Source organism: Equus quagga, chromosome 7 (assembly GCF_021613505.1).
Source record: "Equus quagga isolate Etosha38 chromosome 7, UCLA_HA_Equagga_1.0, whole genome shotgun sequence".
NCBI classification, from domain to species: domain Eukaryota; kingdom Metazoa; phylum Chordata; class Mammalia; order Perissodactyla; family Equidae; genus Equus; species Equus quagga.
In genome coordinates this window covers 3,922,865-3,940,275 of record NC_060273.1, presented here as the reverse complement: position 1 = coordinate 3,940,275, position 17,411 = coordinate 3,922,865, and the positions used below count along the sequence as shown (strand labels likewise).

Below are 17,411 nucleotides of genomic sequence, written 5' to 3'. Positions count from 1 at the left end.
CATTAAATAGAAAGGGGGAAAAGCAAGCTGTAGGAAAATACAAAAATACATTAGAAAGTATGTAAATTAACCTAAAAAACAAATATTGAACTCTTAATAATGTGTACGCTGAAGTGTTTAAGGTTGAAGGGTACTAATGTCTGCAACTTACTTGAAATGCATCAAAAAATAAGATAGTTGATGGATGGATAGACATCTGATAAAGCAAATACAGCAAAATGTTAAGATTCCAAGAATCTAAGTGTTAAGTATATGAATGTCCACTATACAGTTCTTTCAACTTTTCTGTATGTTTATAAACTTTTGTGGATGCGAATAATTCATAATCTATAAATCAAAATTGGGGTGAGTTTATTATGAGCCAACCCTAAGGATATATAACCCAAGAGAGTACCTTCACAAAGAAGTGGAGGGTACAGAGTGGTTATATACCGTCTTAGAACAAGGAGTATACATCACATATGATAGAAATGTCCCTTTTACAATAGTCACGAGATTACTTTGCTGGCACAGCAGATCAATGGTCATGAGGTAAGTATGGTAGATGGATAATTAATCCTTAGTTTCTAGGAAAAGATGCTTATCCTCAAGGAAATGCTGATATGGGGGGAAGCTACATCCCTCTCTTTAAGGGCATCATTCCTGTCTTTGGGACATTGTAAATGTTTAAAGTAGATGTACAAGCCATGCTCAACAGGCCATATCAGGCCTTTTGGAAAGACAAGATCAGGCCAAATTAGTTTTAAACAAAATAGCTTCCTCATATATTCCAATATATCCTATTGCTTGTCATTTATTCATCATTTTCATAATAAAATTTGGGGGAAAATATATTTAGATGATCCTTCTTATCTTTTTTAACTTCACAATGTTATCTTTCTATACATTCATGTTTAGGTATGTAAATGTATCCAAAAGCTGAGAAAGTTTACACACTAGAATGACAGAGGGAGGTCAAGGGTCACTTGTGCTTTATCTGTATAATTATTTATGAGAATGTATAAATGCATTAGGTATTTCTTGGCTATCAAAATCAAATAAAAAAGAATGAATTTTAAGAAAGACATAACAGGAAGTACACACTGTTCTGCCCCATGCCCCAAACACACACACACATAAAATTGAATTAAACTGCGAAGCACTGATTGAAGGAGACGGTGCTGCAAAGTTTCACATGAGATAACATGAGGCTTAGCCTGTGCCTGACACAGAGGAGGAGCCCAGAAAAGGGTTCCCACTGTTATCAGTACATGTCACTGGGCTGGGTGAACTGGCGAGTGCTTTGCAGGAAGTCCTTTGTGGGATATAAAGTCCCACAGAAGTGCTGAGTCATGGCAGAGCACACACTAGTTAGTAGCCAAATCTCTTCCCTCAGCCCTCAGGGGACCTCTGGGTTGTGGGCTGGATGGGGCTTCAAGAGACCAGACCTTTGCCCAGGCTGCCAATCTGCCAGCCCACTTCCTGACAGCCCCCTGGCACCAGCACCACTGGCCAGAAGCCCAGGGGCAGAGATGCCATTCCCTGCTTCTCATTGCCTATACTGACCTCCAAGCTGCAGGTTCAGGTAAGCAAAAAGGCACTGGAGTTGCCTGGGTCCCAATATGGCCCTGGGATGCTACTCAATTAAACCTGGCACCAGGACTGGCTTCAAGGGCTTTTGACCCGAGTAGTTGCATGGGGTCCCACACTCAGGACTCTGCACTTGGTTTAAAGCTCCGCTTTTGCTGTCTTGAAATTCTTAGTAACTTTTTAATAAGGAATCCTGCATTTTCATTTTGCACTGGGCCTTGCAAATTACGCAGCTGGTCCTGCTGGATGTCTTCTTGTTTGGATTTATTTCTTTGAAGTGGAGACTGTGGAACATCAGGTTTTGTGGTTTATCCCCATGCAGTTTGTCAACACAAAATAACCAATAACCATTCTATAGATAAGAGAGATAAGGTGAGTTTTACTTGAGCCAGAGTGAGGACTATAACCTGGGAAGGCCTTTTCCAGAAAGGAAGAAGCATGGTTTTCTGTACAGTCTTATACCTTATACAAAGGACATATATTAAACATGCCTGGGATACATATTCATCAAAGTTTCAAAGAGGTATTCAGTTGCAAAATTAGCAGGTCAACATGACCCTGATGCCAGGAAAGAGACTAATAGCGGCGTTACTAATAGGGTGTAGGAGGGAAAGTAAGCTTTCTTAAGAGAGTGCTTTCTTTGCTGTAATGAGTAAAGCAGATGTACAATGTATGTTTGATAGGCCACATGAGGCTTTTTTTAGTTCAAGCGGAATCAGTATTGAATCAGAATAGTTAGCCCATATACCACACTATGTGAAAATCTCTTGTCAAATTGAAGAAAAACCTCATCTGTTATCAAAGGAATATGCACTTGGGTTCCATTTAGTAGGTATTTATTGAGTTCCTACGAAGTACTGGACATTGTGCCAGGAGGGTGAGATACAGAGACAAAAAAATACATGGGCCAGCTCTCAGTAAGCCCTCGGTCTAATATGGTAAAGACAATTTTGCCAGTGGGATAGAGATGGGAGTGGAACAGGAGTAGTTAGCCTAGCCTAGAAGTCAGGGAGGGCTTCCTGAGGAGGTGATGGTTATGTGGAGTCTTAAGGAACGAGTAGGAGTTAGCCCTATCTCAGAGGAAGGTATTCCAGGCAAACTACAGTCTGAGCACAGACGCATAATGTTACAGGGTGTGGAGACTACAGAGGTTTATGCAAGATAAGCACACAGATGGTATCTTCATTTATAAATGTAAACACAAGTAAACATAAATAAGTATTTATTAAAATAAATACATGCATCTTATGATAAAAACCAATATTTTACATAAATAAAATACACGTTACCTTGTGGGTTGTCTCCGCCACCAGATTCAGGAAAATAATACCAGTTTTAGTTTGATTTCCCTGTAACTCCAGTGCCTCGCAGATGTTTACACAACTAGTCAAGAAGCGAATATTTACGGAGCACCTACTTTGTGCCAGGGACTATTTTAGGTGCTGGAAATTCAGCAGTGAAAACAGACAAGCGCCTGCTGTCACAAATCTGACATTCCCGGGTGGGTCAATACACATTTTGCAATGAATGAATGAAAGAAAAAATGAATGCTCTTATCCAGTCAGCAGTACGTTTTCAGAAGAGGAGTGGCATGGTCATTTTTGAGTCATTTCAGTTGAACACAAGGAAATCTCACTTTTCTGTTAAAAAGAACGCACATCCGTGCAAGTAGGAGCAATCTCAAACGTGAGTCAGGCACACAAGAAGTCGGAAAGGGCCTCAGAGGGTTAAGACTCACGGATACAGATTTAATTATCTTTACGTAACACCCCGTATCTGAAGTTCAGATGTTCATACAAGATGAAGAGGTAATTTTTTTTTTTTTTTGGCTTCGAGCCGTCCAGCCTCTGCGCGTGCATTTCGCTCGTACCCGACGACCTACGCAAACTCGGTTTGCGCACGCGCGGGGCAGGCACGTCCCGAACGTCCGCCCAGCGCCGCGGGAGCCGGGACGAAACACCCGCGCCCGTGGAGGGGGGATGGCGGCAGCTCCGCTCAGAGTCGGGCCCCGTCGGCGGGAGTTCAGAAGCACTGAGGCCTGGGGTCCTTTCCCGCGGGGCGGCCGAGAAAGGGTGGCTTTGCCAGGGTGGGGCTGGAGCTGCAGGCGGGGGTCGGTGCCCTTCGCACGGTTCCACCCTCCCCCTCCACGGTGGACTCGGCTGCGAATATCGCGGTCTTTTCTGACCGTTTCCCACCTAGTACGCGGCGGAGAGGTGATGCTGGCTTGGGAGGGGATCCGTGCTGGGGGTGGGGGGCGAGGGGCGGGGCTGGGGCTCGCGGGCCCCCGATCTCTCCCGACCGGCGCCCCCTCGGTCCTCGGCGGTGCAGGAGCAGATCGTTCTGGGTGGGGACCCCTGGCCCAATCCTCGTCAACCTCGCGCCTTGCACGCCCCCCAGGCCTCTCCCGACCGCATTTCCTGCCCCGGCTCGCATGGCGCACCAGAAGCTGGTGGTGGTGTTTGGAGCCACGGGTAAGTGGAACCCGAGTCCGAGGCTTCACGGGCGCAGGATTCCCTGGAGTGGCCAGCCCAGAGGTCCAGCCGGCCCAGCCCCGCAGAGCCAGGGCGCCCCCCAGCGCCGGGAGACGCCCTCGGGGTCTGGAGGGAGGAGTTAGATGGCTCGCACCCCAGGCTCAATGTAGGGCCTTGGGGCAGGACCTAAGCACAGATTCCCATTGAAATTTTTTATTATTATTATTATTTTGGTAAGGGAGATTGGCCCTGAGCTAACATGTGTCCCAGTCTCCCTCTATTTTGTGTGTGGAACACCACTACAGTATGGTTTAATGAGCAGTGTGTAGGTTCGCACCAGGATTCCAACCGAGAAACCCAGCCACAGAAGCCGAGTGCTGGAACTTAACCGCTACACCATGGGCTGGCTCCCCCATTGAATTTTCTTAAATTAATTACATTAACTTTTTTGAATAAGTAGTAGTTGCACATAATACCCAAATTAAAATCTCCCTCTCACCTCTTCCTTCCCCACCCATCCATCAGTTATCAAGTTCTTTGAGTATCCAACCAGACAGATTAGCTGTATCTAAATAGATATTATTTTTTAAATGGTAGCATTTTATTTTGCCCCCAACTGTTTTCTTCTTTCCTATATATATTTTTTAAATGTAAACAGCTTATTGAGATATAAATCACATGCCATACAATTCACCCATTTACAGTGTGCAGTTCACTGGTTCCTAGTATAATCACAGAGCTCTATGACCATCACTACAATCAGTGTTACAAGATCTCATCACCCCCAAAAGAGACCCCATACCCACTAGCAGCCACTCTCCATTGTCCCTCAGCTTACCCAGACCCTGGCAGCCACCAGTCTGCTCTCTGTCTCTGTAGATTTGCCTGATCTGGACATTTCATATGAATGGAATCATAGGCTATGTGACCTTTTGTGACTGGCTTCCTTCACTTAGTATAATGTTTTCAAGGTCCATCCATGTTGTAGTATGTGTCAGAACTTCATTCCTTTTTGTGGCTGAACAATACTCCATTGCATGGATAGACCACACTTTGTTTATCCATTCATCTGTTAATAGACGTTTGTGTTCTTTCCACTTTTTGGTTATTTTGAAAAATGCTGCTATGAACATTCATGTACAAGTTTGTTGGTTTTTTTTTTTTTTCCGCTTGAGGAAGATTAGCCCTGAGCTAACATCTCTGCCAGTCTTCCTCCACTTGCTTGATGTGTGGGTTGCTGCCACAGCATGGCTGGCGAGTGGTGTAGGATCCAAACATGAACCCCAGCCACTGAAGCAAAGCATACTGAACTTAACCACTATGTCACAGGGCCGGCCCCCATGTACAAGTTTTTGTGTGGGCATATGTTTTCACCTGAGTATATACCTAGGAGCGAAATTGCTGGATCCTAGCGTAAGTCTGTGTTTAGCATTTTGAGGAACTGCCAGACTGTTTTTCAAAGCGCCTGCACATTTTACGTCCCCACCACAACTGTATGAAGGGAGTTTAGTTTCACAATTTGCCTTTTCCACTCTAGGACATGTCATGGTCACCTGTCCAAGTCATACATACAGATCTGTCACATTCTTTTTAATCACTTTTATGTGGACTTACCACTTATTTAACCAGTTTCCTACCAAAGAACAGTTAAGTTGTGTGTAAATTTCCACTTTTGCAAATGGTGCTATAGTCACTGTTCTTGTACGTACATATACGAATGATTTTCATTTACTTCCTTTCGATGATTTTAATTTTTACAATTTTCTTGGTATAGGTAATAAGGTAATACTTTATTAAGCTGACAGCTGAGTAGATGGGTATTGGTATCCATTTTTGTATGTGCTAAATGTTTCATAATATATTTTTAAATTTTTATAAAAGTTTAAGTGATGCCTGCTAAAACATGGATGAACCTTGAAAACAATATGCTCAGTGAGAGTGTCACTCAGTGACACACACATAGTGTGTGATTCCATGTATATGAAATGCCCAGAATAGGCAAATCCACAGAGACAGAAAGTAGATGAGTGTTGCCAGGGGCTGGAGGCGGGGAGAACGGGAAATGACTGTTGATGGGTATGGATTTTCTTTTTGGGGCAATGAAAATGTTCTAAAATTGACTGTGGAAATGGTTGCACACTCTGAAGAACCGAAAGCCACTGCACTGTACACTTTAAAAGGGTGAACATTATGGTAAGTGAATTCTATCTCAGTAACACTGTTACTTAAAAAATGCTGTAAGGTGAGTTTCGTGAGGATGACAGGAGAAAGTGTCTACGGTGTTTGCTGTGGCGGAGCATTCCCTTCTGGGCTTCACCCTTCACCCTTTGCAGGACCCCCAGGCAGGTCCGACCCCGCACATCTTTCTGACTCATCGCAGGTGCCCAGGGAGGCTCCGTGGCCCGGACGCTCCTGGAAGACGGGACATTCAGGGTTCGAGTGGTGACCCGGGACCCTGGGCAGAAGGCAGCGAAGGAGCTGAGGCTGCGGGGTGCAGAAGTGGTGCAGGGAGACCAGGATGACGAGGCCAGCATGGAGCTGGCCCTGATGGGGGCTCATGCCACCTTCATCGTGACCAACTACTGGGAGAACTGCAGCCAGGAGCAGGAGGTCAAGCAGGTGAGGGCATGTGGGAGGGTGTGGGGAGGCTGGGGCTAGGAGCTGGGCATCCTAAAGGGAGCTCCCAGGTCCCAGCTGGTTGCTGGGAGGCAGCTCTGACTTGCCAGAGAGGTGTTGACCCTGCCCAGGACCACTGACCACTGCAGACCTTTCCCCTCCTGTCCCGTGCAGACCTCCTAGACTTTGATGAGGGCAGGAGGTGATTGCTTTCTCATCCAGTAACTTTTTTTTTAGGCATCACTCGTCTACTGTACAATTTGCCCTTTTAAAGTTAAAAATTCAGTGGTTTTTAACATGTTCACAAAGTTGGGCAGCCATCACCACTGCCTAATTCCAAAACATTTTCATCACCCCAAAAAGAGACCCCATATCTGTGAGCAGTCACTCCCCATCCCTCTTCCCCCCAGCCCCAGGCAACCATTAGTCTACTTTGCCATCAAGTGACTTTTCACATTTCCTAAAAAACCAACTCTGTTGACCTGTAATTTTCTTATAATAAGATGCACACATTTTAATTGTACATTTTAATGAAATTTGAAAATAAACCCATATAACTGCCATTCTAATCAAAATATAATACATTTCCATCATTCCAGAAGTCTCCCATGTTCCCTTTCACATGTTTTGATCCCAAGATCATATGAACTCCAAATCACATGATCTGTGTTTCCCTTTATTCTGTTTTCCACCCAGATTCTCTCTAGTTAGGGGGTTATTGACTCCACGTGGCGGGGGGAGAGATATGTCTGAGATGGAAAACCATGAGACATGGCCATCTTTTTGTCACTTTGAAGATGGAGACACTGGCCCAGTGCCTGTCACATAGAAGGTGCCCAGGTATTTGTGGAAAAGGCAGCAGGCTGAGAACCATGCTCTTCCGACTCCAGCCCTGCCTCGTCTGCGGCGAGCTGCAATGTGGCTGTGGACGTGTAACTTCCCTGCTCTGGTCTTTGTTTTCTTCCTCTGAAAATAAAGGGAGATTTGATTGGACCACTGGTCTCCAGATTTGTTCTTAGCCTTCACCCTTCCCTCGATTACAGTCTTACGTGGAAGCCCATTCCATAGGGTGGACGAAGACAGCTTTTCTGGTTGAAGCGGATGTTGTCTCATGATTCTGGCAGCCTGTATTAGTATTCCACGGTTGCTGTAACAAGTGACCACAAGCCAAGTGGCTTAAAACAACAGGAATTTATTTATTGTCCATGATTCTGGAGGCCACAAGTTCAAAATCAAGGTATGAGCAGGGTCACGTCCCTCCCAAGGCTCTAGGGGAGATTTCGCTCCCTGCCTCTTCCAGCTTCTGGTGGCTGCTGGCTCTCCTTGTGGCCACATCATTCCAGTCTCTGCCTCTGTCTTCCCATGGTCTTCTCTTTGTGTCTTCTCCTCTTCTGTCTCTTAGAAGGGGACACTTGTCACTGCATTGAGAGCCCACCTGGGTATTCCAGGATGATCTCATCTCTAGGCCCTTAACTTAATTATATCTGCAGGGACTCTTTTTCCAAATAAGGTCACATTCACAGCTTCCAGGGGTTAGGACGCGGAGGCCACCATCCAGCCCCCTGCACAAGCTTATGCAGCAGGTAGTGTTGCTGTCCCTGTTTAACCAGTGAGGCCAGAACTGTTAGACCCCTTGTCCTGGATCACACAGCTAGTACCATGCGGAGACGGGTCTGGAACCCAAACAGCCTGTGTGCTTAACCCCTGAGCTGTAGCTCCTCCCTAGTGGACTCTGGGGCTCTCCAAGGAAGACATCTTAGCACTGTGGACAGGGTGCTCTGCCAGAGCAGGCAGAGATGGGAAACCTCTGTGTGGGCCTTCCCCAGGCCACACACCTGCCCACCCTCAGATTGCACATGAGTGGGCCGTGGTCAAGCACAACCAAAAGTAGAACAACCCGGATGATGTAGAGAAGAGACGCTATGGTTCTGTGGGTGGTAGAGGGCTTACCATCCCATGATCAGGGTGTGGTGTCATGTATGAGTATCATTCCGGAACAGGGAGCCTTATCACAGGGGTCCATGGTGTCAGGGCCATGACTGGGGACACACATCCTCCTTCCTAGCTTGGTGCTTTCTCCTTTCCTGCCCAGGGAAAGCTGCTAGCTGATCTGACCAAGCGCCTGGGCCTTCGCTACGTGGTCTACAGTGGCCTGGAGAACATCAAGAAGCTGACGGCGGGGAGATTGGCTGCGGGCCACTTTGATGGCAAAGGGGAGGTGGAGGAATATTTCCGGGACATCGGCGTTCCCATGACCAGCGTGCGGCTGCCCTGCTATTTCGAGAACTTACTCTCTTACTTCCTGCCCCAGAAAGCCCCAGGTGGAAAGAGCTACTTGCTGAGTGAGTGTCCTTCCTCCTTCCTCAGTGTCTGCTTTCACCACATGCAGCTGTGGGTGTCACAGAAAGCGGGCTTGTTGTCAGATGGTTCTGGGTCTGAGCCCTGGCTATCTCACATTAGGCCTGTGACTGAGCAAGGCGTGTAGCCTCACTGGGCCTCTGCTTCCTATTCTGTGCAATGGGTGTAACTTTCTCAGGGGTGGTGAGAAAATCTGCCGAGGTGTGGTGAGGTGATGCTTTGTCCAGTGGAAAGCTTTCCAGAGACAAGTGCAGTATCTTTACTTCTTCAGAGATAAGGAGAGGATTTGGAAGTACATAGATCAGTTGTAGATTCTACAAAGTAGGAAAGTACTTTCTTCTCAGTGCCCGTTTACAAATCTGTAAATGAGCTGGATGTCCTGGACCCCTGGCTTGGAGAGAACTTTCTGCAACTTGTATCCTGCCAATCAGCCAGTGGGTTAAAGCAGGATGCTCAGGAGGCCAGAGTGGGGGGCGGTCAGTCCCTCAGCCGGCCACCCCTTACCCTCTCTGTGAACGCCAGCTTCCCCTCTGTTGAGTCTGGCCCACCAGTGTGCAGGGTCTGGTCCTAGTGTTGGCACACTGGCACCCCCTTTATAGTTTGCAGAGCTTTATTCAGGGGACAGGGGTATCCCTTGTGTTCAGTCTGTGCGTTGGGGCTCCATCCCCACCAGGTGCCTGTGGGACCTCAGTGGGCAGCTGCAGTGGCCCCTTTAATAGGTGAGGACAGTGGCAGGACCCAGGCACTCCTGGCGCCACATCTAAACGCTGCTCTGCGTCTCCATCTACCAAACTGACTTGGCAGGTAGAGACACTCATAAATTCAGCACATTTCTGGAGTGCTGTTGAGTGCTGCTCTGGGCTAGGCCCTGGCCTCTGGCTAATCAAGCACTCTTGTAATTGAGTTGGTGTTTGGAATGCCACCCACAGGTTTCCACATCAGGAATCCAGGAGGTGACGAAGTACAGCAGGGTCCACGCCTCAGGAGTGGTGGGGCCCCAGGGACACCAGCCCATATCCGGGGACCTTTCAAAGCCCCTTCCTTGGGGCCGGCCCGGTGGCGCAGCGGTGAAGTGTGCACGTTCCACTTCTCAGCAGCCTGGGGTTCACTGGTTCGGATCCCGGGTGCAGACATGGCACCACTTGGCAAAAGCCATGCTGTGGTAGGCATCCCACGTATAAAGTAGAGGAAGATGGGCACAGATGTTAGCTCAGGGCCAGTCTTCCTCAGCAAAAAGAGGAGGATTGGCAGTAGTTAGCTCAGGGCTAATCTTCCTCAAAAAAAAAAAGGCCCCTTCCTTTCCTGTCCCCTTTGTCCCCATCTCAGCCCTGGGAGGGGAGAGCAGGTCCGGGGTTCTTCTCCATCCTCTAAGAGTGGAGTAACAGGGCTCAGAGAGTTGAAACAGCGTGCCGAGGTGGCAGAGCTCGGATCGCATCCCAGTGCAGTTCCACTGCTGCTTCTGCTTTACACAGACACCAGGAGGTGTCCAAGTTGTGCCAAGCGCTGACCTGTGCACACGTCCAGTCAATTAGCTGGTGGGAATACCAGCTTCAACTCCTCGGAGTCACGCTCTAGCCCATCTCTCTTCCCCCCCCCCCCCCCAGGCTTGCCCATGGGTGACGTTCCCATGGACGGCATGTCCGTGAGTGACCTGGGTCCTGTGGTGCTCAGTCTGCTGAAGATGCCAGAAGAATACGTTGGCCAGAACATTGGGCTCAGTACCTGCAGGCACACAGCAGAAGAGTATGCCGCCCTGCTCTCCAAGCACACCGGGAAGGCTGTGCGTGACGCCAAGGTGGGCCCCTGCTGCCCCAGGCTAGGGGCTTGGTGATGGCTCAGCTCCCGCAAGGGGACTCTGGCAGCCATGGTCAGGTTGTCCTAACCCCCAGAATGGCTCTGTGGGCAGTAAGGAATGGGTATCTGGGGCTGCCCCATTGCTCTCTGAGCAAGGTACACCTGAATTCATCATCGCTGTAAACGTTTATGTTGTGCTGTTCCTGGGAGCCAAGTGTGGCTGCCAAGTGAAATTTCTGGCTTACATGGTTGACCAAGTGGCAAGGAAGGTTTCCAGGAAGAAGGGACAGTAGGGGCCAAGGCAAGGAGGCACGAAAACGCAGAGTGTGCTGGGGCCCTCTGGGATGTGACTTGAGGGAGGGGAAGGGGAAAGAGGCCAAAGAGATGGGCCCCACCCCTGACCCCGTGACTTGGCCTGGCTAGGTGGGCAGGAGGCCCACGGTTCCCTCCTCTCCCTGCTGACCCTCGGCCTTCCTGTCCAGCCCCCCAGGTGCCTTGTTTCTTGTTTGTCATTCCCGTCATGAAAGTAAGACCCCCTCATTAAAGAAAATCTGGGAAACCCCGAGTTGTTACAAGAGAGAACCATGCACAGAGCCCACACCCAAGCAGAGCAGTGATGGGGAGGAGGCTGTGGCAGGACACATTTTGGGCTGGTCAGACCCCAAGACTCAGATCCTGTTCCCAGCCTTTAACACCCACGAGTGTGTAACCTGGGGCACGGTCCCTGACCCCTCGCTGCCTCAGTTTCCTCATCTATAAAATGGGTGTGTGCAGAGTATCCACCTCCTTGGGATGCTGTGAGGATTGAGTGGAATAATTGACATAAACGCCTCCTTAGCACGGTGAAACGCACTGGAAACTGTGCACTAAATGGCCATATATTTCTGTCTTAATACAGAATGGCCTGAGGCAGGTCGTAGAGGATTTGAGGAGCTGAGGAGTTAGGATTGAGTTTGGTCAGGAAAAGGGAACAGCTTTGGCTTTTGAGCATGAAAGTGACGTGAGCAGAGTTCTGACTTAGAAGGGACTGAGAAGTTTTCATCTCACGATCTTGAAAGAACAGGATTTAAACTGACCTACAACAGTGGTTTTCGAACTTTCATCTCTTTAGTAGAACATTTTTAGATGAACTCTCAGTGAGGCCCTCAGTGCCAGCAAGGTGCCAGCAGTGCAGCTCTGGTTGTGGGAGGTCGGGAGGCCCCAGCCCCCAACGCCTCAGGGCACTGAGGTGCTGACAGACCCTAACAGACACCCCTCTGCTTCCAGACAACTCCTGAGGAGTATGAGAAGCGTGGCTTCCCTGGTGCCCAGGACCTGGCCAACATGTTCCGTTTCTATGCCCTGAAACCCGACCGCAACATCGAACTGACCCTGAGGCTTAACCCCAAGGCCAGGACGCTGGACCAGTGGCTGGAGCAGCACAAAGGGGACTTTGCTGGACTCTGACCTTGCCCACCTCTCAAACCTGTCTGGGGGGACTGGAGGCACAGTCACTGTGATCCTTTCTTGTTACAAAAAAATTATTTTTTAAATAAAGGCCATTGTTCTCACAGATGGCTTCCAAAAGAAGAGGGCTTTGTTTCTGGAACTGGGGTTGGGGTGGCAGCTGCTGGGACAGCGACAGGCATGAAAATTCCAAGGGGAGTCATCAAGTGGTGAAGGCTCAGTACCCCGACCCTGCAACAAAGGAGGCTCGATGGCCGAAGAGCATTTAGTAACTGAAGACGCATGACTGATACACGATTTTAAGTTTAGTCCAACAGGCGTGAACCAGAGCACTGTGACCACAGCCCAGGGAGCAGCTCTGACCACCCTGTTTGCACATTTGAAATTCACTGACACACCGTGGACAGAGCCCAGGGCACAGGGAGGACTCCCCACACCAGCCAGGAGCAACGCCTTTTGACATCCCTGCACACAGCGCCCTCATCTCCAGAAAGCAAGTGAGGCCAATGGTGTAGTCCTTCTTTGAGTTTGAGGGCAGGATGACTGGCCCCTTCTCCCTTCCTCTCTCCTCACTCTCCTCCTGGGCCGGGCCTGCCTCCAGGTGCAGCCCCAGGATGTGGGTGATCTTCGAAACAGGCTGGAAAAAAACGCATGAAGGAACGTGGCAGCTCTGTGGACCACAGGTCGCCATAATCGGACACTGCTGAGAAAAGGTGAGCTGCTCACAGCAAAGGCTGAGAAGTAAAACCAAGGAAGTAACAACCCTCCTTGTTTGTAGTGTCCACCAGGCTTTCAGACGGCAGGGGTGGTTCAGCCTCCCATCTCCCACTCATTCTAGAGAAGAGGAATGGAGGCCCAGAGAACACAGGTCACTCGCCCAAGGTTCTGAGGCAGCCTTATTTTTTTCTCATATGGAGTTGTGTAACCTCCATCTTTTTACTACCCAACCCTGGCCTCCATACCCACAGTCACAAAAAGGAGTAGCAGTCCTACCAAATTCATTCCATCCATTCATTCATTGCAAAAGCATATGTTTGACAACTTAACGGTGTGCTGGGCCCTAAATACAACGTTAACCAAAAAAGTGATGCTCCCTGCCTTTGAGGAGCTTAGTTTTTAGCAGGAAAGCCATGAAACATGCAATGAATGAGTATAGATTGACACAAGGGCAGCAGAGAACAGGAGGGACAAATAACAATTGGAGGAGGGGCTGTTTTAGGGGGATAGGGACAGCCTCTGAGATCTGAGGGGAGGGCAGTGAGCCTGCCAGGCAGGGTAGGAGGAGAAAGACTGAGACAGTGTGGGCTTCTGAGCCCACCCGGGTCAGCAAGAGAACACAACAGGTCATCTGCGTGCAGCCCTACATGAAGCCCAAGTTCCCCCAGACCCCAGAGTGGGAAACTCACCTATCCGGGGCTATGACTCTGCCTTGATCCTAGAATGGCCCACGGTCAGTACCGAGCCTGGGAAGAGCCCAGAGCGAACTTCAGCGAGCCGACACTGGGCTCCAGACACTGCTCACCCACAAGCGGCAGGACCTGGGCACATCCCCAAGCCTCTCTGGTCTGCTTGCTCATCTGGTGCCGCCTGGCCAGGCTGTTGTGAGGATGCCATGAGGTCATTTGTGCCAAGCAGTGTCTGACACCCCCAGGTCATCTTCTCCCTTCTGACACATGTGGTCCAAGCTCTGCTAGCCTCTGGTCCCCTTCAGCTGCTTTCTGTCTCTCCTTCTAAAGGGTGGTACCACCGGCCCCATCCCGGATGTGGTCGAAGCAGCCCATGTCCCAAATCCAATGAAGTGGAGAGAACCATGCACATCAATTTAGGATGCCCCAGGGCTATGAACCATCCACACTGTACACAAAAACCCAATTCTGAGCAGTGAAATGACTGTATAAATAATGGTGGATACGCATCAGTAGACATCTGTCCAAACCCACAGAATGTACAGCACCAAGGGCGAACCCTCATTAATCTGTGGACTTTGGGTGATGATGACGAGTCAGTGTAGGTTCATCGGTTATGCATGTGTTGGGGCAGGGGGTATATGGGAAATCTCTGCACCTTCCTCTCAATTTTGCTGTAAATCTAAAAAATAGTCTATTAAAAAGACAACAATCCTAGTATTTTAAACCAATTTACTTGTAATAGACATTCCTGTCCACCCACTTTCCTTTCCTTATCTCTTGGTGATAACCAAGTGTGACTGGAAAGAAAGGCCCTTTGCCCACCGCACCGAAATCAAGGTGTCCTGCCTGCCCCAGGTGCTCCTGTCCCAACACATCACTACAGGAAGAAGCACGTGTGGGTCACACAGCACAGAGTGCTGGGGAGTCCGGTCCAGCGCCACATGGAGGGGATGACTCCCAGCACACCATCCCAGTCAGATGCACCTCATGTGCCTCATCTTCTGAAATTTGGTCCCTGAAATATGTGAGCTGCCAACATTTATTTTTACTTTTTTTAAACTTGGGTAAAATATACAGAACATAAAATTTCCCATTTTAACCATTTTTAAGTGTATAGTGCAGCAGCATTAAGTACATTCACCACCATCCTCTCCAGAACTTTTTCATCTTTCCAAACTGAAACTCTGTCCCCATTAAACACTAACTCCCCATTCCCCCTCCTCTGGCACGTGGCAGCTATACTCGCTGAGCTAGACTATTCTGAGTACCTCATTTAAGTAGCTGCCAACATTTTAAAATGAGACAACATTCACAGCAACATTTTTTCTCTTTTTTTGAGGAAGATTAGCCCTGAGCTAACATCTGCTGCAGTCCTCTTTTTGCTGAGGAAGACTGGCCCTGGGCTAACATTCATGCCCATCTTCCTTTATTTTGTATGTGGGACGCCTACCACAGCATGGCTTGCCAGGGAGTGCCATGTCCGCACCCGGGATCTAAACTGGCAAACCCCAGGACGCCAAAGTGGAATGTGCACACTTAACCACTGTGCCACTGGGCCACCCCATACAGCAACATTATTGACAACAGCCAAAAAGTGGAAATAACCCAAATGTCTATCAATGAGTGAATGGATAAAAATAATCTATCCATATAATGGAATATTATTCAGCCATAAAAAAGTAAGTGTTCATAGGGGCCAGCCTGGTGGTGTAGTGGTTAAGTTCTCATGTTCCACTTCAGTGGCCCAGAGTTCGAGGGTTTGGATCCCAGGCAGAGACCTACACACTGCTCATCAAGCCATGCTGTGGCTGCATCCCACATACAAAATAGAGGATGATAGGCACAGATGTTACCTTAGGGCCACTCTGCCTCATAAAAAAAAAAGCAAGCGCTCATACAGGCTACATGGATGAACCTTAAAACATTATGCTAAATGAAAGAAGCCAGAAAGAACCACAAAAGGCCACGTACTGTATGATTCCATTTATTTGAAATGTGCACAATAGGCAAATCTATAGGGACAGGAAGTAGATTCATGGTAGCCAGAGAATGAGGGAGTTTAGGGGGAAATGGGGAGTAACTGCTAATAGACATGGGGTTTCTTTGTGGGATGATAAAAATGTTCCAAAATTGATTGTGGTGATGGTTACAAAACCTTAAGCTAAAACCACTGAATTACACACTTTAAGTGGGTGAATTGTATGGTAGGTAAATTATATCTCAATAAAGCTGTTACCCAAAAAATGAGGTAACTGAAATCCCCACATGAAAATCTAAATGCCCAGCTTCTCTTGGAAAGCACCAGAAGATCTGGCAGCGCTGGCTCTGACTTCCTGTGTAGCCCTCTTGGCTAGAGCTGAAGAGCAGCAGTCTCCTTTAGACAGGGGAGCCAGTCTCTACCACTCCCTACTGTCTCTTGGGCAACGAGGCTGCAGATCAGTCAGTCAGTGCCCTTGGCACCTGACTTTGGACCCACTTCCCTTTTTTATGTAAAGTTTCTGACTGGCCCATTTGTGATCCTCCTTCACGAGGATCAAGCCAAATAAGCAGAACTTTTGGTTAAAAGATATAAAGTGTGTGGGGGTGGGCAAAACGGGTTAAAGGGGCACATATGTACGGTGACGGACAAAAATTAGACGACTGGTAGTGAGCACGATGACATATATTCAGAAATTGATAAATAATAATGTACACCTGAAACTACACAATGTTATAAACCATTATCTCAATAAAATTATTGGGAAAAAGAACAGATACAAAGTGTGGATTTCATAGTGTTTATTAACATACAACAGCGCTAAAACGTGCCTTCTGCAAAAGCCGTGACTGCTCGTATAACTCAGTGTTCAGTGATGGGCTCCAGCGTCGCAGAGCAGAGCGAAGGGCAGGGGTGGTCCCTGGATGCAAGGGAGCCGGGAGGCTTATGGGACTGGAGAGGATTCTTGTACGTTGAAGGGGCTTTTCGTGACAGGGAAGGAAGCAAGACCAGCCACCAGAACCCAAAGGCCTGAGGAGAAGGGTAGCTCAGGTTGGAAACAAATCAGAGCAGAGACCTACAGGCCAGGAGGGAGCCAAGGTCCAGGGCCAAGTCGGCCCCATCCACATGTGACTGCGCCATCCCTAGCCCACCCTCCCTGATAGTTCTGCAAATGCTGAGCACCCGTCTCCCTTCCCCTCCTCTCAATCCCCAAAGGCCCAGGGGCCCAGAGATACTTTTTTGTATTCTTAAATGCCTCATCTCACGCTCCTAACTCAGAGGCTGCAAAGCAGTCTGGTGACAAATGCCTGAGGAGCCACCTGTGGGAATAATCCCAGGCTTGAGTAGGGCTTGATTCTACAGCTGTTGCACTGCCACCTTCCGTCCACCCAGGAAAGGACACCTCAGCACAGCAGTAATGGTGCCTCGCTCGCAAGAAAATCCACCTTTCTCTTTCAAAATCTTCCCAACTTCTGCTTTTAACACAGGACAGGAATGGGACTTGGGTTGACTTCTCCAGGAAGGAAACCTAAGCTGCCAGGAAAGAAGCCATCTAGCTCCCCACTGCTGTGCCCAGGATCGAGGGTCGAGCCAGGCCCCCACTCAGGGTGCACCGTTCATTATACAGATGTTGCTGAATGAAGGGAAAGTATGGAAAGTGGTGGGAAGTCACTGCTGAGCCCCGTTCTTGCCCATCTGGTCCTTCCCAACCTCTTCACCCAACCCCCTGAGTGCTCTCCCACTTCAACCTGCTCTGCCCAGGACCCCGAG

At 48.7% G+C, this 17,411-nt stretch overlaps 1 protein-coding gene across 2 annotated transcripts; it reads left to right on the top strand.

The window, feature by feature from the left end:
* The first annotated feature begins 1,431 nt into the window (after nucleotides 1–1,431).
* NMRAL1 (NmrA like redox sensor 1) lies at nucleotides 1,432–12,360 on the top strand. 2 transcript variants are annotated; one of them, XM_046665967.1, is made up of 6 exons: nucleotides 1,432–1,564; nucleotides 3,967–4,040; nucleotides 6,421–6,659; nucleotides 8,749–8,998; nucleotides 10,619–10,809; nucleotides 12,075–12,360. In XM_046665967.1, the coding sequence occupies exons 2-6, from the start codon at nucleotides 4,001–4,003 to the stop codon at nucleotides 12,252–12,254; spliced, it is 900 nt and encodes a 299-aa protein (XP_046521923.1). In that variant the 5' UTR covers nucleotides 1,432–1,564; nucleotides 3,967–4,000; the 3' UTR covers nucleotides 12,255–12,360. The 2 variants fall into 2 exon arrangements, with proteins under 2 accessions (XP_046521923.1, XP_046521922.1); XM_046665966.1 differs by lacking the exon at nucleotides 1,432–1,564 and adding an exon at nucleotides 3,546–3,782.
* Nucleotides 12,361–17,411: the final 5,051 nt, after the last annotated feature.

Bases quoted from the DNA above. Each gene is read 5' to 3' on its own strand.
- NMRAL1 (XM_046665967.1), top strand. From the start codon at position 4,001: ATGGCGCACCAGAAGCTGGTGGTGGTGTTTGGAGCCACGG. The intron at 4,041-6,420 runs GTAAGTGGAACC...GACTCATCGCAG, and splicing joins GGTGGTGTTTGGAGCCACGG to GTGCCCAGGGAGGCTCCGTG. The intron at 6,660-8,748 runs GTGAGGGCATGT...TTTCCTGCCCAG, and splicing joins AGGAGCAGGAGGTCAAGCAG to GGAAAGCTGCTAGCTGATCT.